Source organism: Rhamphochromis longiceps, linkage group LG7 (assembly GCF_057381845.1).
Source record: "Rhamphochromis longiceps isolate RC_006_pf linkage group LG7, R_longiceps_female_GT1.1, whole genome shotgun sequence".
In the NCBI taxonomy this organism is placed as follows: domain Eukaryota; kingdom Metazoa; phylum Chordata; class Actinopteri; order Cichliformes; family Cichlidae; genus Rhamphochromis; species Rhamphochromis longiceps.
Genome location: NC_140563.1, coordinates 34,090,994 through 34,115,016, shown reverse-complemented (window position 1 = coordinate 34,115,016; position 24,023 = coordinate 34,090,994). Strand labels below are relative to the sequence as shown.

Here is a 24,023-nt window from a genome sequence, read left to right as displayed (position 1 = left end):
AGCCATTTTTAAACCACAATTTAAAACCTGCTCCTGACCAGGTGTTTGCTGATTTAGCTGGGTAAAGAGAGACAAAGGAGGGGCTTTGGGCCCACTCTGTGAGCGCCTTTAAGTGGTCCAGTCAGGGCCCAGACTAACTCGACTGATCTGAAAACAGCTGTGCACCAGCGCTCCCCGTCAAACTTGAGAGGTTCTGAGAAGAATGAGAGAAAGTGCCCAAAACAGGTGTACCGAGCAGTTATTATAGTTTAGCATTTTCCAATGAGTTAAAAACCATAAATAAGAACACATTTTCAACCAAAAATCAGCCAGCTAACCTTTATTGAGACTCCTGGTATGGATTACATTTCACAGAAGCAGCGTGTCTCTGTACATTTGATACAGAAAATGGAACAGCAGCAAGATCTTTGGATGGCACTTTTGAAAACACAAAGTGCTTCACAGTTTGGATAAAGTGTACATAAGTCAAGGATATGTACTTACATTCAATTTTTTTCACATCCATACGTTGTGAAACATGACGGACAGAAATTAAAGACCTATGAAACAGTTTTCAGCAGATGATTGAAAAAAATAAAAACACTGATACGGTCGTTTTCAGGTGATGCCTCAAAGCTTGGCACCTTTGAATTTAAGAAATATGGCATTCAAAATTCAAATTGCTGTCAAGTGACCTTAGTGAACACGACACAAGAAGCTCAGTTTTGCAGTTCTGTGCTTTGTTATGTTAGCAGGACAAAAATCATCAGACTGAAGATTTTTCAAGTAATTAGGTAGTTATTAAACCCTAATCACACTCAATACTATAAACTTTTCTCAACAATTTCTGCAAATGTCTCACATGCCCTCTGTTGTTTCAGAGGTATTCCCGGACTCTATTAACATCCGACATGCGATTCAGTAGGCCTAATCTGGAAGAAATGATGCAATTAGACCATAAGGTCTAAAACAGTAGAGGAATAGGATAAAACAGAGGAACACTAGAACCAGGACACAGCACAGGATGCAGCTCATGACAAAAAATATCTTTAACAAAATGTGGCCCAATTGCACTCCGTAAAAATGAAGCACGGGAAAATCTTCGTCTCGGATACCTAATGAGAAAGAGATGAAATGTTCCACATTTAATGACCAATCAAAATTTGTGTGTAATGTCATTATTTGTGCCGAGGTTCAAAATGTTATTCTTTTAAACAACAGAAATACAAATTTTATATTTTACAAAGTGATACATGTTTAACGGGGAAAAAAATTTCTCCAAATACAAATAAACCTTTGATAAGAGCAGAATTTTATAAAGTGGAAGAATATTAAACCTATAAAACAATGATTAGCTTTTAGATGAAACAAACATATGAAAATATTCAATTCATTCGGCAGATAAGCGCACTACACATCATTTCCTCAGCCAGAAACCTTCATCTGGTAATTCTGCCTGAGTCTATTCACAACCATCAAATCCTTCAATCTCTCATCAGTTTCTTTCCTTTACTTTTGCTCTGCAATAACATAAGGAGCTCTACATAAAGAATTCAAGTTAGAAAACCAGACATTTTTTTTTAATGGGACTCAGGTTTTTTCCTTATTTTAGGTTCTATTATTGTGCCAGTGCTAGATACTCACATTAGACATGACATGTCTGAACATGTAAAAATAATAGAGGTTATCCGAGTAATTAATTTGGATTTATAACAAGTATTAAAACAAAATGAGTGAACTGAACTGCATTCTGTTCAATAATTTACTCCTTTTGCCCTTCAGCAAACTTTTCTTTTACTCTTGTTTCTCCATGAAAGTCCAGATTCACTCGTTGCCAGGCTGCTGTGAAAGGTTTAGTTCATTTATTTATTAACATTTTGAGTATATTTCATTTGAATTTTAATTAAAGCTCAAGGGAAAAAAGTGACCATAATAGTGGTAAATAATCATGATCTCAAAACAAACATAATTATGGTTTTATGCCCTGATCGAGAAACCAGAAGCTCAGGCTTCAGACTGCTCCACACACTCCTCAGTTTCACACAATGTCATCTTCTCTTGGATTTGTTTGTGAGTAAGAGGGAGTAACTCCAATATGGTCACCTCAGGCACACAACTAAGGGGTTCAAGTGAATACATACATGTATCACAACCCCAAGTGTACATAAGTGTGTTACATTTAAAGAATTAAAAATTATATATTTCCCAAAGACATAAATATCTATTGTCAAATCAGAACTGGTCCCATTCCAAAACTTTAAGTTCTGATGCTTCTTTCTCTGGGTGTCACAGTTATCACAGGCAGTATTATTGTAGCGTCTATTTTACAATATAAAGCACCTTGAGGTGACTGATGTTGTGATTTGGTGCTGTATAAATAAAATTGAATCATCTATCCACCATAAGAGACTAAAAGCTTTTAAGTGGAGGAATGCTCTGTCTGGTTTGCAAACCTAACTATATCGATTTTAACTCCAGTTTCAGTTATTGTTTTAACAGTTTACAACCAGCTGTGTAAAGATAAAATACCCTACAGACACTAAAGCAAGGCGATAAAGCAATACCATTTATTGCTTCCTCAGAACCAAGGTCCTGATGCAATGTGAGCTGAGATTGAAAACTACTTCATGCATTTTTGCTTTTGTCAACCTTCACAGAAACGGGATAATCCAGACTTTTCTGTCACAGTATTACACTGGAAACACTTCCTAGTCAAATAAAAACAAATTAAACTAAACAGCAAAGCTTCTCACCTTCAGGCAGAGGCCATGATGCACACGGCGAAGCCTCAAATTCACACTTGCGAGCCTTGTAAAGTTTTGGGAAAAAGGTTTTTGCCCTTTGATCGAGCTCTGAAGAAGACAGAACAGGGGACGAACTAAAGAGCATATCCTCACCAGAAAATGTTTGCTATTCTGAACACAAAGAGCGAATTAACAAACGTACCAGTTTGTAAGTTGGTGTATAAGATGACATCCCGGCAGAGAGGGCAGGTGGTCTTGTCATTTCCACTGTTCATGGCGTGTGCGCGAAGACATGGCTCACAGAAGACATGACCACAGGCCTGACTTCTGTGAGGACTGAAGTAGACATCCAGACAGACAGCACAGGTGAGGTTCTCCCTGTTCTCCTGGTGCTCCTCCTCCTCCTCCTCATCATCATCATCCAGCAGCAAAACTCTCACACGTTCAGCCTGGACATAAACATCCGAGTTTTTATTTTTTGGTCCCAAACGGCGGAGGGAAAAAACGCTTCTACAAGCATACTTTGGAGGAGAAACTGCCCAGATCACATTTTGAATCTTGTATCTAAAATAATTTAAGTCCTGCTCATTATTACATGCATATGGTAACTGCACTGGTTCTTATATAGTGTTTTTCTACACTTACGGATACAGTTATGTCTGAAGGTTTTCACAGGACTCCAGGCAGTCATATGAAAAACTACACTCCGTGATTCAACAACATCTAGAACCACCTTCAACAGCAACTTTAAGTAATGATTTTCTGTATGACTCAGTCTCTCACATCATTGTGGAGGAATTTTGGCACACTCTTCTTTACCATGTCACTTCAGTTCACAGACTTTTGCACACCACAGGGAAACGCACTTCAGCTGATTAGTGCCAAACAGCAGACTACTAAAACACTGGATTTTCGCTAACCACAACTGAAGCACGGCCTTCATGCATTTGGTCTTCCATCTATACACAGCAAGCCAAATCAGATCATTTTATTAAAATGCATCTAAAAGTCACCAACATACAAACACTTAGGTGAAGTCCAGCAGAGCTATCAGCCCCATCAAATAAAGCAGCCACAGCCTCAAGTTTCAGTCTTAAAATAGAGTTGTTATGAAGGGAAAACTATCCACAGAGGCCAAAGCCCCCATTCTGTGCCAAACAGATTTTTTATGCTGTAATGTTTTGGGGTATTTTACCATGATAATGGGGACTGCCCTGCTTTTTGAGCTAGAATGAAGGAATCATTGGAGAAGCTGCAGTTTTCAGCACTTCCATGTTGGCTTCCTTTTTCAGCCACAGCAGCTGCCACTTGATTGCATCCTTCATACTGACACTAACTCAGTGTGAACCTTGCTCTCTCACCAGTGCTTTCTCATTCTGGTGTTGCAGCCATCTCTCTCTCTCCTCCTTTGTTTCAGTCTCACACTCTTCATATGGTTCTTCTCTTTTTTGCTAAGGCTGTTTGAGGGTGGGGAGCCGACAGAGGTTTGAGGCTGAGACAATAACACACATGTCACTTATTTAGCAGCTCAAACAACAGAATCTATCAGCTAGTGAATTTTTTTTCCCACTGGTATGCAAGCAGACAGTTTAACCACAAGTTTGGGCTGTCTATCAGGGGGCAAGAGGTTGGGAACACAGAGTCATCAATCTGTCACAGAGTTAAATTGGAGAGAAAAACAACCACATTCACACTTACAGCCAAGTTAGAATCACAGTTTAACCCAATATGCTGGACTATGGAGTGTGGGAGGAAGCCAGAGCACGCAGACATGGGGAAAACATGCAAACCTCGCACAGAGGTCCTAGTCATTGGATTTGAACCCAGGACCTTCTTGCTGTAGGTGACAATCCCATTGGACCACTTTGCTGCTCACTTTGGAAGTTATCTGCCCACCAGCTATGGTAGGCTACAGCATACATTGCTATATGAGAATGAGGTTAACCGTGCCTTAAAACTCTCTTGGCTGCTAAGTTAGACTGAAAATGGGAAATAACCTTGCCAAGGTTTCAGCCCCCCCCCTCCCAAATTCAGATGCATTCTGAACACTGGAAATACTCAGTGTGGTTTTGGGATGAAAGTCAGTAACAGAGTCGAGAATTCACTTGACCATTACTTCTACTACTCTGTACTCACACGTAATCACGTGGTCTGGCAGGTTAAAGATAGTTTACAATAAATCCAAACAGAGAGAAAATAAATAAATAAAAATGAATATACCACTGGTTCTTCTTCATGCTCAGAGACACTGTCAGAGATCCATCTCCTTCTGAGAAACACAGCAGGATCAGAGACCTCGTCGCAGAGAGCTGCAGTCTCTACAGAAGACTCAACACCCTCCTCTGTTAGCAGGAGATGCTGATCCAGAGGCGGCTGGGTACCCTCAGAAACAGATGAAGAGGCTTCACCATCTGTGTGAAGCTGCTCGCTTGCAGGATGTGAGACAACATCAGGGTAAAAATCACGACCACAGAAAGCTGGCACACTCTTCCAGCGAGCATTTTCTCTTTCTACAGGAGTTCGCCCATCAGTTTGTGGATTTGAGGCCTCCATAGGACTCTCATGGGGCATTGTAGCAGCACAGTTAAAATCCTGAAATCTATCCAGTGTAGTCGTGCTAAACTCAGCCCTCTCCTCGTGATTCTGAGAAATGTCCATCTGTCCCCTGTTGAGCCTCGACCTTAAAGGCTGGCCCATCAGGATGGAGTGCTTGTGGTCGTAATCCAGGCGGCTTTTGCTGAAGTGAATGGAGGCGTCAGTGCCACAGGGACACTGACTGCGATTAATGAAGTTGAAGCCTCCCAGGCGAGCTCTACAATTCTGGCAGTTGAGTTTTCCAGCAGTCCACTGGGTCTGGGGACACCAAAGGAACAAAGCTTAAAGATTAACTTTTTTCAGTTTCTTGCTCCTCTTCCAACAATAACAGTCAACACAGCTTTAAAAAAAATAAATAAATAACTAAATAAAAATGTTGACATATTATCTTTGTTCACACGGGTCACACTCACTTGGTGAACTGAGGTCAAAATCCACTCTGGCAATATGTCAACATCGAGGTGCCAAATACTGCAAACATCAGCAGAGGCTTCATCTGTGTACGGAATCTGCTCCAAAGCAAAAAACACACAGACAGCCGAGACGGTTTACATGAAAAAAAAACAGCTTCTCAGGTACTGATAGCCAGTTAGTGCCATGTGAGAAAGGATGTTTTCACACGACTTTCTACAGTCCAGTGGTGGAGGTGGTGATGATTTGGGCTTGTTTTGCAGCCATGGGACCTAAGCACCTTTAGTTATTGGGTCGACCATGAACTCCTCTGTACATCTGTGGACTAGAGCTCTATTAGTTTGAGGTCTGGTCCATAAACCTCAATGAACTGAAGCCGCATTAAAAGACTGGGCCAAATTTGCTTTTTTGTGAGTTTTGTTTTAGCTTCTGTCACACATTAATTTCCCAATCAAATACCATAAAACGTCTCCTAAAGTAAACTATGAAGTTAATGAAAGAAAACACATTTAGGATTTTAAAATAAACTGTTACCGTTAAAAAACATGTTGAGTCTATGATGCTTTTCCGACACTTCCTGCAGCGCAGCATGGATCTCTGCATATTTTCCTGCAGTGGGTCCTTCATCTGTACATGGTGACAAAGGCTGTCAATGCATAATGATGAACTCACCTGCACTGGTCCTGACTCTCAAATAAAAGGACAAAAAAAACAAAACTAATGACAAAAATATTTGGACATTCAAACTGTCAGCTGAAATAATCAGCTGTGAATACAAACAATTGGTTGTTTGAAGAGTCCTCCTCCCATCTCTCTTCCAGAGGCATTAGGAAAACCACATGTACAGAGATTGATTTCTGAGTCGGAAGTTGGAGGCTGGAAATCAATTAGTTCAATCGCTTGATGATGTGGATCCAGATAGGATCTGAAGTGGCTCAAATCATTTTAAAGCTACTACCTTTGGAAGTAGCCTACACATGCAAATAGATATAGGCTCCATGTGGTCCACAGCTGTTTATTTTGATGATAAAAAAATAAATTTATAGTTTGCAGCAAATACGTGGATATTACTGTTTAGTATTTAAGGTGCAAAGTTAAACTCACTTAAAGCTAGGCCTGTAATCCTGGAAGGTGCTGGAGGTGTTACAGCAGTCATCAGAAGGATTGTTAAGCATTTGGATGAACAAGGGTTTTACAGTTAACTAAAGTGCGACTTCACTCACCTTCAGGACTTTTTGGATTGACAGGGACGTTAATCTGAGCACTGAGAAGCAATGTGATGAATCCTGGACATGAGATGTTTCAAAAATCAAAACACTTATTGTCACATGGATTTGGTGAGACAACATCGGTCTCTGAGATTCTTTTGGTCCTGGTAGAGATCACGCTGAGATGTTTCCATGTTTTGCACAATCCTTTTATTACCATTGCAAGCAATCACAACTATGTTCTCTTTAACTTTGATGTACATTAAGGAATCTATTCTCAACAGATTACATGGATTCTTTCATCAGCTGACAAAGAGGTGATCAAAAGGTGAGCTATTGATCTGATAACCCTCTACACCACCTACTGGAGATGAACACTACAGGGAGTGCAGAATTATTAGGCAAGTTGTATTTTTGAGGAATAATTTTATTATTGAACAACAACCATGTTCTCAATGAACCCAAAAAACTCATTAATAGCAAAGCTGAATGTTTTTGGAAGTAGTTTTTAGTTTTAGCTATTTTAGGGGAATATCTGTGTGCAGGTGACTATTACTGTGCATAATTATTAGGCAACTTAACAAAAAACAAATATATACCCATTTCAATTATTTATTTTTACCAGTGAAACCAATATAACATCTCCACATTCACAAATATACATTTCTGACATTCAAAAACAAAACAAAAACAAATCAGCGACCAATATAGCCACCTTTCTTTGCAAGGACACTCAAAAGCCTGCCATCCATGGATTCTGTCAGTGTTTTGATCTGTTCACCATCAACATTGCGTGCAGCAGCAACCACAGCCTCCCAGACACTGTTCAGAGAGGTGTACTGTTTTCCCTCCTTGTAAATCTCACATTTGATGATGGACCACAGGTTCTCAATGGGGTTCAGATCAGGTGAACAAGGAGGCCATGTCATTAGTTTTTCTTCTTTTATACCCTTTCTTGCCAGCCACGCTGTGGAGTACTTGGACGCGTGTGATGGAGCATTGTCCTGCATGAAAATCATGTTTTTCTTGAAGGATGCAGACTTCTTCCTGTACCACTGCTTGAAGAAGGTGTCTTCCAGAAACTGGCAGTAGGACTGGGAGTTGAGCTTGACTCCATCCTCAACCCGAAAAGGCCCCACAAGCTCCTCTTTGATGATACCAGCCCAAACCAGTACTCCACCTCCACCTTGCTGGCGTCTGAGTCGGACTGGAGCTCTCTGCCCTTTACCAATCCAGCCACGGGCCCATCCATCTGGCCCATCAAGACTCACTCTCATTTCATCAGTCCATAAAACCTTAGAAAAATCAGTCTTGAGATATTTCTTGGCCCAGTCTTGACGTTTCAGCTTGTGTGTCTTGTTCAGTGGTGGTCGTCTTTCAGCCTTTCTTACCTTGGCCATGTCTCTGAGTATTGCACACCTTGTGCTTTTGGGCACTCCAGTGATGTTGCAGCTCTGAAATATGGCCAAACTGGTGGCAAGTGGCATCTTGGCAGCTGCACGCTTGACTTTTCTCAGTTCATGGGCAGTTATTTTGCGCCTTGGTTTTTCCACACGCTTATTGCGACCCTGTTGACTATTTTGAATGAAACGCTTGATTGTTTGATGATCACGCTTCAGAAGCTTTGCAATTTTGAGACTGCTGCATCCCTCTGCAAGATATCTCACTATTTTTGACTTTTCTGAGCCTGTCAAGTCCTTCTTTTGACCCATTTTGCCAAAGGAAAGGACGTTGCCTAATAATTATGCACACCTGATATAGGGTGTTGATGTCATTAGGCCACACCCCTTCTCATTACAGAGATGCACATCACCTAATATGCTTAATTGGTAGTAGGCTTTCGAGCCTATACAGCTTGGAGTAAGACAACATGCATGAAGAGGATGATGTGGACAAAACACTCATTTGCCTAATAATTCTGCACTCCCTGTACAGAAAGTATCGTTACCGCCTCATAGCACTATACGTGCTAGTTATTCTAGATTTAACTCCTTAATGTGTCTTTAGAGGGGTTTTTTAAGCTCTTGTATAAATTAGCTTTATTGTATTTTTTATTTTATGTAGTTCTGTTATAATGTTTGCTATGTTGAGCCATGTGGCCTTTTCATGTTTTGGATGCTGTACCACAGCAATTTGCAAACTTTAGTGGTAGTAAGTATTTCTTATTTAACGTTATTTTTTTAACGCTCACAGGTGTTTTGCGGCTCCAAAGAATCTAAATAGTCACTAAAATAATAAAGGACACTCTACAGGCACGCTGGCGTGCACAACACACACATCAGCCTGGGACAACCAAACTTCTCACTATCGATGTTTAAACTACGAGGGCAAAATTACGGGTTTTCGCTTAACGTGCATAGTTTAAAGTTAACGGTTTCGATGAAATAAGAAAAACACAATTCAAGTAAAACAATAAAATGAGTCGCTAGTTAGCTACTGAGCCCTATTAAACGACAACGGCTACGGTCCAAATACAACGAAGAACATTTCGACAACTATAAAAATAAAATAAGCTTACCTTTAAGACAGACGTATTTGCTAGGTAAACACGGCTACGCTAAGAAAACAAAATATTTCTCTTGAGTTTAAATAGCTCGGTGACGTCTAATGGGCCAAAAAGGACCGTAAAGGCCGCTGCTGTCGCTTCAACTTCATGGTAAATGGAGTTGAATTTGTATAGCGCTTTACTTAGTCCCTGAGGACCCCAAAGCGCTTTACACTACATTCAGTCATTCACCCATTCACAAACACACACTGGTGACGGCAAGCTACATTGTACAGATCAGTACAATTTTCGTTAAACACAAATAAAATCTGGACTTGAATAAAAAAAAAAAAGAGAACTTGTAAACTAAAATAAAATGAAAATATAGAGGACAGATCTTTAAGTAATTTTTAGTTTGGTTAAAAAACATTACAAGTTGCCTGATGAGTCACTGAAAGACAAGTTTACTGAGACTCTGGATGTTTATAATAGTATGACACACGTTCAAACAATTTGTTATTCTAATAATACCTGTACTAATCTTAACTATGACACGTCATTGCACACAGCAATAATTGGAAAGACAGAAACTAACAAATACTAAACTAAAAACCCAACATTGTCAAACAAAAACTAAAATGGAATTGAACTAAATTTTAAATAGATCAATTAAAATAACAACAACAAATAATTCGAAAATACCAAACTATATTTAACTCTGAGCCTGAGGAATAAGCAGTCACCAGACTTGCGGGATGTTAATTTATTCTTTAACAATTTCATTTGTAAATCACAAAATAAAACTGATTTTGTTTAACAGCTAAACACAGTGTTATGTTACTTTTATGGGTTGGCCTTGGGAGTCCAGTAAGGTCATTGTGTCCCCTCAGATGAAATCTACTGATATGTTTTTACATCTATGAGTAAAACATAGAGATTCTTAGTTTTGTAATGACAGACTTAAACGCTCACGCTGCAGCGCACACAAAGATCAAGCTTAGTCCTGCAGCAGCAATGGAGGGAAAGAGTGTGACTGAGGATACAAACTATAAAAGTCAGATTTTGAGAAATACTAGTTTCCTTTTTTGACTTAAAAAAACTGCAGTGCGGTGAATTTCTGCTCTTGTCTGTGACTCCAGGTGTTCTCGTGTGTGGTGACTTCATTAATCCACGTTTGCACATTGAGAAAATTTCTCTCCTTTCCACAGTATGCTACCCTCTTTGTCCTTTAGAAGTGCTCAAAGTATGCTAAGAAAATAAGTCACCACCAGCCCAGAGCTTTAATAGAAGGCAGCATGGATCCATGCTTTCATGTTGTTGATGCAAAATTCTGACCTACCCTGTGAATGTCTCAGCAGAAGACTTAACAGAGCAGGTGATGTTTTTCCAGTCTTGCATTTTCCAGTTTTGAAACCTCACTTTCCTGTCCTTAGCTGGCTGGTGTTCTGCTGATGTAGACCATCCGCTTCAAGCTTTGATTGGATTCAGAAATTCTCTTCTGCATACAGTGGTTACATGAGTTACTGTCGTATCAGCTTGAAGCAGTCTGGCCATTCTTCTCTGATTTCTGGCATCAACAAAGCATTTTCTCTTTTGAACCATACCCTATAAACCCTAGACATGGTTTTGCAGGAAAATTCCAGTAGATCACCAGTTTCTGAAATACTCATCTGGCGCTAACTGTAATGAAATGCTATGTGACAGGTAAAGACCGAAACACAGGACTTGGGAGACTAACTTGGGAGAGTAACTTAAACTCAGCTTAAGAACAAAGCATACATGGAGCAAGGCTGGTGCAAAACACATGGAAAACTTAAAAATACAGGGAACAGAGGGATACAACATAGAGGGAGAACATAAGAAAGGACAGATTCACACACTACACACCAGGTAATGAAGGAAGAGGAAACAGGTCGGAGCACAGCTGATGCTAATCACAGAAGAATAGACAAGGGAAGAAGAACTTAATACAAAACACAAGAGATTATCAAAATTAAACAGAAGCTAACACTGAGACACGGACTCAAACCACAAAACCTGACACAAGGACAGAAAGGTAAACATGAAGAAAAAGCTGACTTCACCTGAGAAAAAAATAAGGACAAAACACAAAGATGAGGCTTGGACAGAATGGGCATGAAAGAGACCTAACATCATCAAGCGACAAACAAAGAACTAGAAGCATAAAAAAGAAATTAAAAAGCAAGAAGCAATAATAACAAACTCAAAAGAAAAAATGATAGAAAGCTTTACCATAAATCAATATTCAAACCCCAAAAGAATCATAAACCTACAATACTCAAAACCAACCAGATCAAGAAACACCCTTTCCACATTTCACAGTTACTTAAATTGCATTTATTGCCCATTCTGATGCTCAGTTTGACCTTCAGGTGGTCACCTTGACCATGTCTGCATGGGTAAAAGCATCAAGTTCCTGCCATGTGTATTCCTAATAAAATGGCCAGTGAGTGCAAATGGTTGTATACTAATGCAGGCCATTTATGATTTAAAGCAGGATGTTTATCCTTGTTTATACTTGACATTATGTAACATGTGACACAGATGACACAATGTATGAGTTTATTAATTATACAGGAACTCATCCTGCACTCCAGTTTTGCATGTAATTTTGCAGTTGTGCATCTGAGTTTATAACCTCTGATTTGTGGACAAAGTGTGTAAGTGCAACAGCACACATAAAAGATACTTAAGATAAAAGTTAATTTTGCCTTTAATGGAACAGAAAAGTGATGTAGGGAAAATGCCCCCCTGTTAAAGTTGTTTGGTTGGCCAATGTTTATGTCTGTCACAGATCCAGCTAAACTTTCATTACTTTTAAATATTTATTTAAATTGATGGCATAATTTTTTCCAAATCAAATAGAGGAAACAATATGGAATTACTCAAAGATTTTAGGCTCTCATTAAAGCTCGTTTACTCGGAGGTGCAGCAAAGCAGTACTTTTTATATTGTTCTTGACGTTTTTTGGTTTTTAACATTGAACAACTGAATGAAAATAATACAGTGTCATAATAATACAACAATCTGGCACAATGGCCAAACTTTTTAATTATTTTATTTTATTTTACTTTGAAGGCGTTTGAAGCTTAAGATAAAAAAAATGTAATAATTGTTTATGTGTTGTGACAGTGAATCAACGCCGGGTGGCAGTGTGACATCTCAGATTGACTGCACTGCGCTGATCGTGGTGCTGAAAGCAGACGACTGCCACAAATGAAATACACGGGAAGAAAAACATATTTCATATCAACTCATATTGAGTTGAAACAATAACTGAAATAGTTTTAAATTAAAAAATGATTTTAATTTTAGGCCATTCAAAAATGAGCAAATCCACTTTTTTCAATAAAATTTACATAAATAAATAAATAAATAAATCTTAATCCACTTGCAGTCTGGAGACCACGGAGTAGAAGGAAACTACTGTGTTTTTTTCACAGCTCCTACATCTTCACTGCCTGAGCTGTGGACTAAACAGACATAACCATGCCTCTGTTACAGCCTCACACAGAAATGACGCATTTTCCATCACCGGTATAAAACCGCAGCATCATTCTCCGTCAGCAGCCAACACTCGCAGTTTACAGCCTCTCTGCACTTCTCGGCAGACCAGCTGACCGCTATGCGCTCTTCACGGTGTTCCCGTGCCATGCGCTCTGCAGAGTAGAACCTCTCCAGTCGCATCGAAGTGGCCCAACGATGGAGGGCACAAACAACACGACCGCCTGGCTTCAACTCGACAACTCTTCAAACAAAGCCCCAAAACCAGAAGACGAGGAGGTGAAACTCAGCTACCAAGTGGTCACATCCTTCCTGCTCGGCGCGCTCATCCTGTGCGCAATATTTGGGAACGCGTGCGTGGTTGCAGCAATCGCGCTGGAGCGCTCTCTCCAGAATGTCGCCAACTATCTGATCGGCTCTCTTGCCGTCACGGACCTGATGGTGTCGGTGCTGGTGCTGCCCATGGCGGCGCTCTACCAGGTTTTGAATCGGTGGACTCTCGGGCAGATTCCGTGCGACATCTTCATCTCTCTGGATGTGCTATGCTGCACGTCGTCCATCCTGCACCTGTGCGCCATCGCTCTGGACAGATACTGGGCCATAACCGAGCCCATAGACTATATGAAGAAGAGGACCCCGAGGAGAGCCGCGGTCCTCATCAGCGTCACTTGGCTAGTGGGGTTCTCCATCTCCGTGCCGCCTATGCTGATCATGCGCTCCCAGCCCAGCAGCATGGCAGAGGACAGGGCGAACCCCAAGCAGTGTAAGATAAGGCAAGACCCCTGGTACACAATATACTCCACTTTCGGGGCTTTTTACATCCCGCTAACTCTGATGCTGGTTTTATACGGGCGGATATTCAAAGCTGCCCGGTTCCGCATCAGGAGGACGGTGCGTAAAACGGAGAAAAAGAAAGTGTCCGACTCCTGCCTGGCGCTCTCTCCCGCGCTCTTCCATAAAAAGATCCAAGGAGATGCACAGGGCAAGAGCTGGAAAAGAAGCGTGGAGCCCCGGCCGCTGCCGAGTGTCAACGGCGCGGTGAGACACGCCGAAGACGGCGAGTCTCTGGAGATCATCGAAGTTCACAGCAACTCCAAAGGCAACCTGCCGCTGCCCAACACCCCGAGCTCCGTGCCGCTCTTCGAGAGCAGGCATGAGAAAGCGACGGAGGCGAAGAGGAAGATCGCGCTGGCACGGGAGCGCAAAACGGTGAAGACTTTGGGCATCATCATGGGCACCTTCATCCTCTGCTGGCTGCCTTTCTTCATCGTCGCCCTGGTCATGCCTTTCTGCCAGGAGTCGTGCTACATGCCCCGCTGGCTAGAGGATGTCATTAACTGGCTGGGCTACTCCAACTCTTTACTGAACCCCATCATTTACGCGTACTTCAACAAAGATTTTCAGAGCGCTTTCAAGAAAATCATCAAGTGTCACTTTTGCAGACCGTGATGGTTCAAGACTCACCGGGTCACTGAGGGCTGATCTGGAGACATCCAGGTGAAAAAGAGACCAACAGCCTGCGAACAGATTGTTCTCAAACAAGAACTGAGGGCTCACAATGATTATTGCCGCTCATCACCATCGTTAAATATCTCCAGAGATGTCTATAGCCTATGCATAGATAAAGCTGTGATCGTTTGATTCAAGCTCCGTGTTGCTCATCCTGTTCTTTGATGTCCAATAAAAAAAACAACTTTTTAATACTTTTCCCCCTGAAGTCATTATTTTAACACTTTTAAATTCTGCGCCAGGAAGAATTTATTGAATTGAAACTGTGAATCCACGTTTCCAGTAGCTAAGCTGTGAATATTTAAAATTAAAAAATAACATTTTAACTAGGCAAAAAATCAATAATATAGTGTTTCTTTTAGAAATTTGATGCTTTCCTCAGGTGCCAGTCGAAATTTTAGGGTTATTTTAATCCGATGGTTTACATTACAACATTGAGGCGATGGTTGTTGTAATATGTTACTGTATAAAAAATAAGAAAGAAGAAGAATATGAAGCATTTTGTGGGGTCTGTTAATTGAATAAAAAAAAAACAGTAAAATAAATTAAAAAAAAAAACTAAGACGACAATTTTTTGGACATTAAATTATAGACAATGACATGTATCTATGATGTCGCTCTGCTACACCATAAGTAATTACATACGTTAATAATGGATGCAGTAATAATGGATACAATAATAATGGATACAATAATGTGGCAATTAGCAAAACAGAAAGGGATTTAGTCACAATAACATAACCTTCAACTTCTGAAGGATTGTCATTGTCTCTGGTGATAACCCGTCACCCAGCTTCTATAAACTACCATGCATGCGCATGCAAATGATGGCATTAAATATCTACTGCAGTGCCCTCAAGCAAGGTGCATAACGAGACACTTTTCCCAGCAGAAGCGTCAACAGTTAAGGATGTGACTGTGCAGCTTCCACATGTGGATTTTTTTTTTAAATCCATCTGTCTGAATATGACTAAATTACCTCTCCATCCACTGCTGACCTGTTGGAGGCCGACTCATTACAGAGTCATGCCATTTTGGTGTTTATTAAATTAAAAAAAAAATCTTAAATCAGAATCAGAATACTGTATTAACATCAATCCCAGAGGAAATTATTTAGATGAAACTGAATTTCTGGGAAATGTGGCCATAAATTAATGCTAAATATAATGAGAATATTTAAATGGATGAAAGAGTGTCTCTAATTAGAGAATTTCTTTCTACAAGAGCAGGAATGAATTAAACTGAAATGTGATCTTGCAGGCATTAAAGAGGAAAGTGATCTTAAATTTAAAGGGGCAGCTGTGCATTTAAATCTGTCAAAAAAGCACCTCACTTCCTTACAGGATCTAATCCCTTGCATTTGAAGCATGTCACCCTCCGCACAGCATCTTCACACAGACACTCCTGAGTCCTGAGATGGTTCCTTATGAGCGCCACCTGCATTCTGATCATGTCGTGTCATGCATGTATGGGTGTTACATCAGTGTTCAGAGTGAAACAAACGCTTCCTTATTGCAGTCTGAAAAAATGTATTTCACCATTCCACTGAGGTGTGTGTGTGTGGGAGCTTTTTGCATGTGCCGGATATATGGACAAACCCATGGAAAGAGGGGACAAAAAATAAACACACACCATTCATCATATGTGAGATTTCACAAATAGGTTGCAGCTTAAGTGGAAACGGTGCTACTTCACTTGTGGCTTCGTAACATATAAGTTCATCTTAAAAGGGGTGTGAAGGCGGCTTGCAGATGGATGCTGAAGAGGTGGTCGCCATAGAGACATATGGGGGATGCAAACTCCGGGGCCGAGGGGCAATTACCTGATCAAAGGCCTGTTGCGACACAGGAACACGGAGGTGTGTATGAGGGACCCACAGCTGCCTGCTGCCTCACACAATAAGCAGGTGTATTATTTTATTTTATTTATTTATTGGCTGGTGCTGAAAAGTGGTCTTCTAGCAATAAGAGTTCCAGAAATCTTCCTCATATCTGAACAAAAAACCCCAAAACAAATAAAAAAGAAATTATTATTTCTAGAAGTTGGGAAATCATAATTACGGCAGCTAAAACATGAAAAGTGGCTTATTTCAATATAATGAAAGCAATTACTCAGAATGAACAAACTCTGAAAATTAAAAAAAAAATGACACTAAAGAAGAAGTTCAGTTTAATAGAAAATGAAAAGAGGTAAGAGCTCAAGAATAGAAATTGAAGATGCTTTAAATCCTATTTAACTTTTATTTGAACTTAACTGTTTTTTCTCTATAAACCTCAGACAATAACAGAGCCACATATACACCCACAGACAATTCTTCGTTGCAGTTCAATGAGGTGCTGGAAACATTCTTCAGTGAGTTTGATTCATATTGACATGATAGATTTTATGTGGCTGCACATCCTGAATCTCCTGTTGCTCTGTTTGATTGAGATGTTTTGGCTGTGGAGGCCATTTCAAACTGCTTCACTGAACTCATTGTCATGTTCAAGAAACCAGTTTGAGATGATTTGACCTCTGTGACATGGTGTGTTATCCTGCAGGAAGTAGACTCCAGGAGATGGGTATGGTCATGAAGACATCGAGATGGTCAGAAACAACACCAAGCTGTGGCATTTAAACAGTGCAACACCAGCCTAAACTGGTGCTACACGATGCAAGGGACCCACACTTTTGTGTTTTTTACACCAAATTGTGACTCAACAACGTGAACGCCACAGCAGAAATACAGACTTAGTCCAGACAATGGTTTTTTTTTTTTTTTCAGATCATCTATTGTTCATTATTTTAGCTGATCGGAGTGGTGCCTGGTGTGGTCTTCTGCCTCTGTAGCCCATGTGCTTCACGGTTTGATGTGTTGTACAATCAGAGACGATCTTCTGCATACTCTGGTTGTAATGAGTGGTTGTTTGAGTTACTCTTGCCTTCTTATTTGCTTGAAGCAGTCTGGCCGTTCTCCCCTGTCACCAAAAAAGCTTTTTACCCAGAGAATGGCCGCTCATTAGATATTTTCTGTTTTTTGGACCATTCTCTAAAAACCCTACAGGTAAATGTGAAGGAAAATCCCAGCAGATCAGCAGTTTCTGAAACACTCAGACCAGCCCACAACAACTCTTGATTTTATTTCCCCCTTTTCAACCACCTCTCTTCCTAACCCTAATAATCTAATGTTTTTTTTTTCTTTTTTCTTTTAAATAAATCAAGTGTTATTAAAATAACAATCTCATAAGATGAAGATCAGGGACCAACCCAGAAGTCACTGACACTTCACTAGCTGTAAACTATTGGTTTAGGAATAAGTGATGGCACTGAACTTTCTATTTCACAAAAGTCAATTTATTTAGGATATCTGAGGAAGTACTGATTTTATTTGGAGACACAAAGGAACATTTGGCACTTCCCTCATCTCACATCTGTTTCATTGTTGCACCCAATCATTCTACAACTGAAATGCCTTGGACTGCTAACCATTTCAGGCAAGTGGAGTGAACCATATTTTGCTAGACTCTCATCAGATTGGGGCTTCCTTTTATTGATCTTTGGAGAGAAGTCTTCATTACTGGTATTATTCAGGTCTTGTTCACATGTTTGTCCCTGGTTTCTCAGCCAAGAGGAGCTTAAACTCCAGATACTGTGAGTTCCTTTCACACATTGAGATCATTGATAACTTTCAGCAACGACGTGATCTTGTAGAAACAATTAGGTGTTATGGATTCAACTATAATTGCGACTCTTATTTTTTACTTTACTGGAAAAGATTTCTGCATTTTACCCATATTTTATTTTTAACTCAAAATCAAAATTCCAGATTCTACTACATGTTGGTTTTGCACCAGATAGGACGACAGATTTCAGGTGGCCCTGTGTCTTTCTCTATTACATCTGCCACTGCATCTCGATAATCTTTGTGTGGCTTTTAGTGGGTCCTGACCCTCTCATATTTTGAAAAATCTATGTTTGAATCTCCCTTAATAATTCTGTTAAGAATTCTCTCTGCCTTTGTAAAAAGTTGGGTATTAGGAAAAAGTGAAATAAATATAAATATAAAGTCCCAATGTGTAGAGCACACATTAATAAATTAGTCATGTTCCCTGTGAAAGTAAATGAGCCTAATTCTTAAAGACCCCTGAAATTATTTACTAGATGTTTATTTTTTGAATAAAATAAGAATCTGAGTTTAACAAAACATTTTAAATGTAAATATCAAGCTTACCTTTCTCTCTTCCATAAAATGTGCTTGTGGGCACGCCAGCCATTTTGAAAAGGTGGGAAAAACAATTGGCAAGGCCACACCCCCACGCATGTGATATAAGGTTAAAGGTACTGTTGTCCTCTCTAAGAAACATCAGGACTTAGAGGAGTGGCAAGTAGAGTAGGAGAGCTACAAGCAAAAACTAAATGTGTACTACAGTGCGCAAAAAATGAATTACTGGGTCATCAGGGGGTCATGAGGGACATTTATGACACGAAAAATCCCACAAACCTTAAAGTGCACTTGAAAAGCTCACACAAGAAGGTTAACCTAGCTTACCTAGAAGACCTCATCAGGGGGAGCACACTCCCCCTCCTTGAAGAGCTCCCCCACTTAACTCGCATCCCCAGAAAACAGCTAACCCCAGATAAGGCAGCGTGATGTATCCCGAGATAACAGGACTGGGACATCTAAATAAAGGTGTGAAACAATCGCCTTCAAAAGTTTATCAATTCACTTCAACCAAAATTAGGACCACTCGGTGCGGCAAGAGTTAATAGTCTCAATACCCAAGGATAACCAGAAGAGCATGATTGATATGATGGAACTGGGATTTTGTTACACTTAATTTTTGTAAAACACAAATAAAATTAAACTGAAACTAAGGATTTTCAGAAAATAAAAACTAGACTAAACTAGCAAAGAATTGGTAAAAACTAATTACAACTGGCAAAAAATTGAAAATCTGGAGTCGAAACTAAATAAAAAATAAAACCTAATGAAAATGGCGAAACGTTTAAAACCCTGGTGCAGAGATTGGCAAATCTGACCAGGAAACGTTATAAAATGGATTGTCAGGACAGTCAGCGTTAAAGCCACTTTTGACAGTCCATACTAGGATGGCATTGGACATCTTCGGGGCGGAGGAGGGTTGGTGTGACCAAGGTGTGGTTTGGCTTGTTGTATGTATATTTGAGATCATATGGCTCTGGATGGACCAGTTACCAGGGCATGGAAGGAGGACAGACTCATTAAAGGAGGAGAAGGAATTTCCTGGGATTGGAGATCCTCTGGGTGAGTGGTTGATTAAAAGCATGCATAAAATAGAAGTTATCTGTTGTTATTGATTGGTAATAGATTGATAATTGGCCACATTTACAGCTGTATTGACTTGTTGTGGACGTAGTCGACTTCAGGTTTAAACACTCTAATTAACAGGTTGAAAATAGTGACATTAAAGGAAGAGTATGCAGCACCACCCTGTCAGACGCCAGTGATGGTGGAGCTCACTGATGAATCAGGTGAGCTGGATTCATGGCTGATTCAAAACTAAGATCCCCCTGCTGTGGTCAGTAAGGGGAGAAAAGGGGGAAATAAAATCAAGAATAAAAGAGGCATTTATAAACGTTTAGGTGTCAAGTGAAACGGGACAAAAGGGGGTGTTATACTGTTATTTTCAATGTCAGCATTATTATTGTATGAGAATCATGCAACAAACATTGCATCGATGATCATTTATTGAAGCTTTTGACCTTATACTAACATCTGTGTTCCTGTGATTGTTATAACCTCTGATGAATCTTCTATTTACAGGTGTTAGGATAATGATATAATTTTTCATTGCAGGTGTAACCATGATCATTTTCATACATATTGCAACTTGTTGCTCATTGTGGAGTTGTGCTCAAGTTAATAAGGGTTAAAAGCTACAGTCAGCGCGAATGTCTGACTGATCTATTGAGGGGAAAGGCTTCGAGCATAGAAGGCCGCACGCGCTTACAAAACACTGATATCATGTTATTCTTTGTGATCTTTTCTTCAATTATGTCTTTAAGGTTAGTTTAAATAGTGGCAGTTAATTAAACGACATTTATTAAAATATTAAATACCTGAGTCAGAACGTTACACGCGGATCACCTTAAGAGTCTGGGAAACTTTGTAGCTGCCTAACTTTTTTTGAATGTTCTAGCTCCGTTGATTTGACACATTGGAATGTGTCAAAAAAGGGGGGGAAGTTGAGCTTTAACATCAAACCAGGATTATTTGAACATTTTATAACTTCATTTGTGTCTTTAATACCTTAGGAATGGTAAAGCTTAAGCTAATAGCGGTCCAAGAAGACGGACCTTTTAGAGAATCAGTGAAAAAGCATAAACTATCACTTTCATGTTTAATCATTACTCATTGAAATGAACTGAATAGCGCTTAGAAGATTTGTTAATTTCTTTGTCTTTTGTTAAAAAGAGGGGTTTCAATAATTTTCAGACACACCTTGCAAATGTGCTTATAATGAGTTGGCACTTGGTCTTTTGAAGGTCAGAAGCTTCGTTCGGCGTGATTGTCCGGACTGATATATTGTAGGTATTGACTTTGAGTGCAGAGGGCTAAATGCAAACACGCTTACACACACATAAGATATGATTAGAATAAGTCCCTGGGACATTCTGAATGTTTTAGACCAATTCTGAATCACTAGAAGGTCAGTAGATAACAACATTAGATTATTAGGGTTAGGAAGAGGGGTGTTTTGGTTTTCTGTCTCTTACAGAGAAAGGAACAGACACCAGACGAGGTCACAGAGATGCGAGGATCCTCCGTAGCAGAGTCAGACACAGTGACTGCCGAGACATCAACTGGGTCCAAGGGTCATGGCGTTTGGGCTCCAGCTAGTCACCACAAAAGGATGGATCCCATAAACACAGCAATAACCATGAAGGGGTTGGCGGAAATCCAGGAACACCAGACCAACGAAGTTCGAGAGGCTTTTGGGCAAAAAGGGGGACACCTTCCTGTTCCTTTTCTGGAGAATACACAGATCGTTGTTTGAAATCGGGGCAGAATAATCCCCTGATCTGTGTCACGACTGAAGGGTTGTCTAACCCCTAAGGTTGAAGAATGAAGAGCAGAGGATCACCCAACTGGACGACACTGGTAGCTGCAGCAATAGAATAAAGGCTGAAAGCAGTGGGAGACAAGGAGAGTGTCATCTGGACCTGCTACTGTTGGAATCATAGTTTTTCTTGCATCTGAATTGCGCAAACACAGAGGTCATCCCACATATGGTTCGCCCCTCAGGGGGACAAAGGACCTCAGGAATGAGAAGAGATGAACCCGGCCACACTGAATTGAAGGGTGTTTGTGAGGTCATTATTCTAATGACCTCATCAGGGGAAATTGTTAGATTATAATATTATTTTATGCCATGTTATACCCCTAATTAAAGATTGTGAATTATTATGTAGTTTTAGTTTGCATTATTCTCCTGAATTAGAAGAAGCTGATAACTATTACATTAGTTAAACTGATTTGCATTACATTAAACTGCTGACTTGTTGCGAATGAATGATATTGTTTTATGATGCATTATACTGCTGAGTTATAAGAAATCTAATTTGTCTGAGTAGAAGAGAACAGAGTGTGCTGGAGTTTTCTGCCCCATTTCAGCAGGAGCAGATAAACAGGGAGCCAAGGTCGTAGCTTAGGCGCTGTGTGAGAGAAAGCATGTGAATGTTTAGGCTTTGTATGATAAGGTGGAGGCACCAGAGGCTATAAAAGTTTGAGCAATGCTCCACCATTTTGAGATTTTGAGGCTGTCTGCATCAGTGTCCATCTCCCACGCGTGTGTTCATTAAAATCATCGTTTGACTCAACCCGGCCGGACCAGTGTTGTTATTGTGGTTTTTTCTCTTGTCTCCATCCCCAATATTTCGAACCTTAACAATTCAAAGTAACATTTTCACCACAATTCTGTTACTCTGATTCAACCCTAGTAAGTCATCTTGACCATGTCTACATGCCTAAATGCAATTAGTTTCAGCCATGCTCAGCTGATTACATCTAGGTTAAGGAGCAGCTAAACAGGTGTACCTAACAGAGTGGCCAGTCATTGTATTTGTTTTAACAAAACATCTCAGATATACAATACAATGCAAAAGTTTTAGGCAGCTAAGAAAAAATGCTGTAAACAAAGAATGCTTTGAGAAACATAAATGATTGTTTATTGGGCCCAAATGTATTCTGGAGCAGAACAACGACCCCAAACATACAGCTAAAGTCATTTGGAACTATCTTCAGCATAAAGAAGAACAAGAAGTTGTGATGGCATGGAGTCCGCAGAGCCCTGATCTCAACATCATCGAGTGTGTCTGGGATTACACGAGGAGACAGAAGGATGTGAGGATGCCTACATCCACAGAAGATCTGTGGTTAGTTCTCCAAGATGTTCGGAACAACCTACCAGCCGAGTTCCTTCAAAAACTGTGTGCAAGTGTAGAACTGATGCTGTTTTGAAGGCAAAGGGTGGCCACACCAAATATTGATTTGATTTCGATTTCTCTTTTGTTCATTCGCTGCATTTTGTTGATTGATGAAAATAAATGATTAAAACTTTCACTTTTCAAAGAATTCTTTGTTTACAGCATTTTTCCTCACCTGCCTAAAACATTTGCACAGTACTGTTGAGATTTACATTTTTTCTGGCTCAGTTCTTCAAAGGACGTTTTCAAGACAATTCTCATGATGAGTTTGGATGATACAGAATAGTTTATAACTCTTCACAAGTTTACATGTCAAATTTCTTTTCTGGCCTGAAAAACTAATTACAAGAAATGATGCTCTCTCACACATGAGCCAAAAAATTAATGTGCTTTTGTGGCTTTTTCTCTGTGCCACAGTTTAAATATCTGGGGAGATCATATTATAATTCCATCTGTGTCCAATGAAGAATATCTAAACTGTCACAAAGATTGGCTTTTCTATTTTTTTATATGAATACCCAAAATATATTTGTCATCATATATATTTCTTAAATTAATGATTATAACTATTTATTTTAGCTTGCCACAACAGAGCCTCCAGAATCCCCATGGATTCTGATAGATTACACTTTAGCTAAAACAGAGGACTTTGCATACCAGTAAAATACAGAGAAATGGGAGAAATTGCACAAAAAGGAAAAAAACAACAACCAAAAAACCAAAAAGGAGTTACATATTTTTGTGTGTTTTTTTTTTTAAATACTGTTCATATTACATTACAATCATGCTACTGACAGGATTCACTAATTTAGGATAACATCAACTTATGTCACTAATGCATCCACCATCTTAGTATTAACATTTCTTTAAAGATAGGAATACATGGTGTAATGTAACACAAACGCACATTCAAGTGACAGAATAGCCTTTTACATTATATATGGAGTACGGTGGTAAAAGGCCTAGCAGGTCAAAAGGGTGGAGTTTAAAGACTCCTAGGTGTGCCCAGCAGATTGACAGGTGACGCGATATGATGTTTGCTGGTATAGTGAAGTTGGAAAAGTTTTAAAACTTGTGATTTTAACAGTCTTACTTTGAAATATTTTAACATAAAACTACATA

The 24,023-nt window shown here is 39.8% G+C and overlaps 2 protein-coding genes across 5 annotated transcripts; one reads left to right on the top strand and one right to left on the bottom strand.

The window, feature by feature from the left end:
* Window positions 1-303: 303 nt before the first annotated feature.
* LOC146665714 (E3 ubiquitin-protein ligase RNF180-like) lies at window positions 304-9,542 on the bottom strand. Of its 4 annotated transcripts, none has more exons than XM_085413455.1 (8): window positions 9,456-9,542; window positions 6,953-7,015; window positions 6,264-6,356; window positions 5,732-5,827; window positions 4,944-5,576; window positions 2,926-3,172; window positions 2,733-2,831; window positions 304-1,094 (listed from the first exon to the last, which is right to left on the bottom strand). In XM_085413455.1, the coding sequence occupies exons 3-8, from the start codon at window positions 6,354-6,356 to the stop codon at window positions 907-909; spliced, it is 1,356 nt and encodes a 451-aa protein (XP_085269581.1). In that variant the 5' UTR covers window positions 6,953-7,015; window positions 9,456-9,542; the 3' UTR covers window positions 304-906. The 4 variants fall into 4 exon arrangements, with proteins under 4 accessions (XP_085269581.1, XP_085269583.1, XP_085269582.1 ...); XM_085413457.1 differs by having other exon boundaries at window positions 6,264-6,416; window positions 9,456-9,531; XM_085413456.1 differs by lacking the exon at window positions 6,953-7,015.
* Window positions 9,543-13,031: 3,489 nt separating this feature from the next.
* htr1ab (5-hydroxytryptamine (serotonin) receptor 1A b) lies at window positions 13,032-14,544 on the top strand. The gene has a single exon (XM_085411200.1). It carries the CDS (start codon window positions 13,146-13,148, stop codon window positions 14,394-14,396), a length of 1,251 nt encoding a protein of 416 aa, XP_085267326.1. The 5' UTR covers window positions 13,032-13,145; the 3' UTR covers window positions 14,397-14,544.
* Window positions 14,545-24,023: the final 9,479 nt, after the last annotated feature.

What these genes read in the sequence shown, in the direction of transcription:
- LOC146665714 (XM_085413454.1), bottom strand. Translation starts at nt 7,078, where the DNA reads ATGTTGTCTCACCAAATCCATGTGACAATAAGTGTTTTGATTTTTGAA. An exon ending in AGCATGAAGAAGAACCAGTG is followed by an intron (nt 3,173 to 4,943) that starts GTATATTCATTT and finishes GTTTATGTCCAG; the next exon opens with GCTGAACGTGTGAGAGTTTT. An exon ending in ATACACCAACTTACAAACTG is followed by an intron (nt 2,832 to 2,925) that starts GTACGTTTGTTA and finishes TGTCTTCTTCAG; the next exon opens with AGCTCGATCAAAGGGCAAAA.
- htr1ab (XM_085411200.1), top strand. Translation starts at nt 13,146, where the DNA reads ATGGAGGGCACAAACAACACGACCGCCTGGCTTCAACTCGACAACTCT.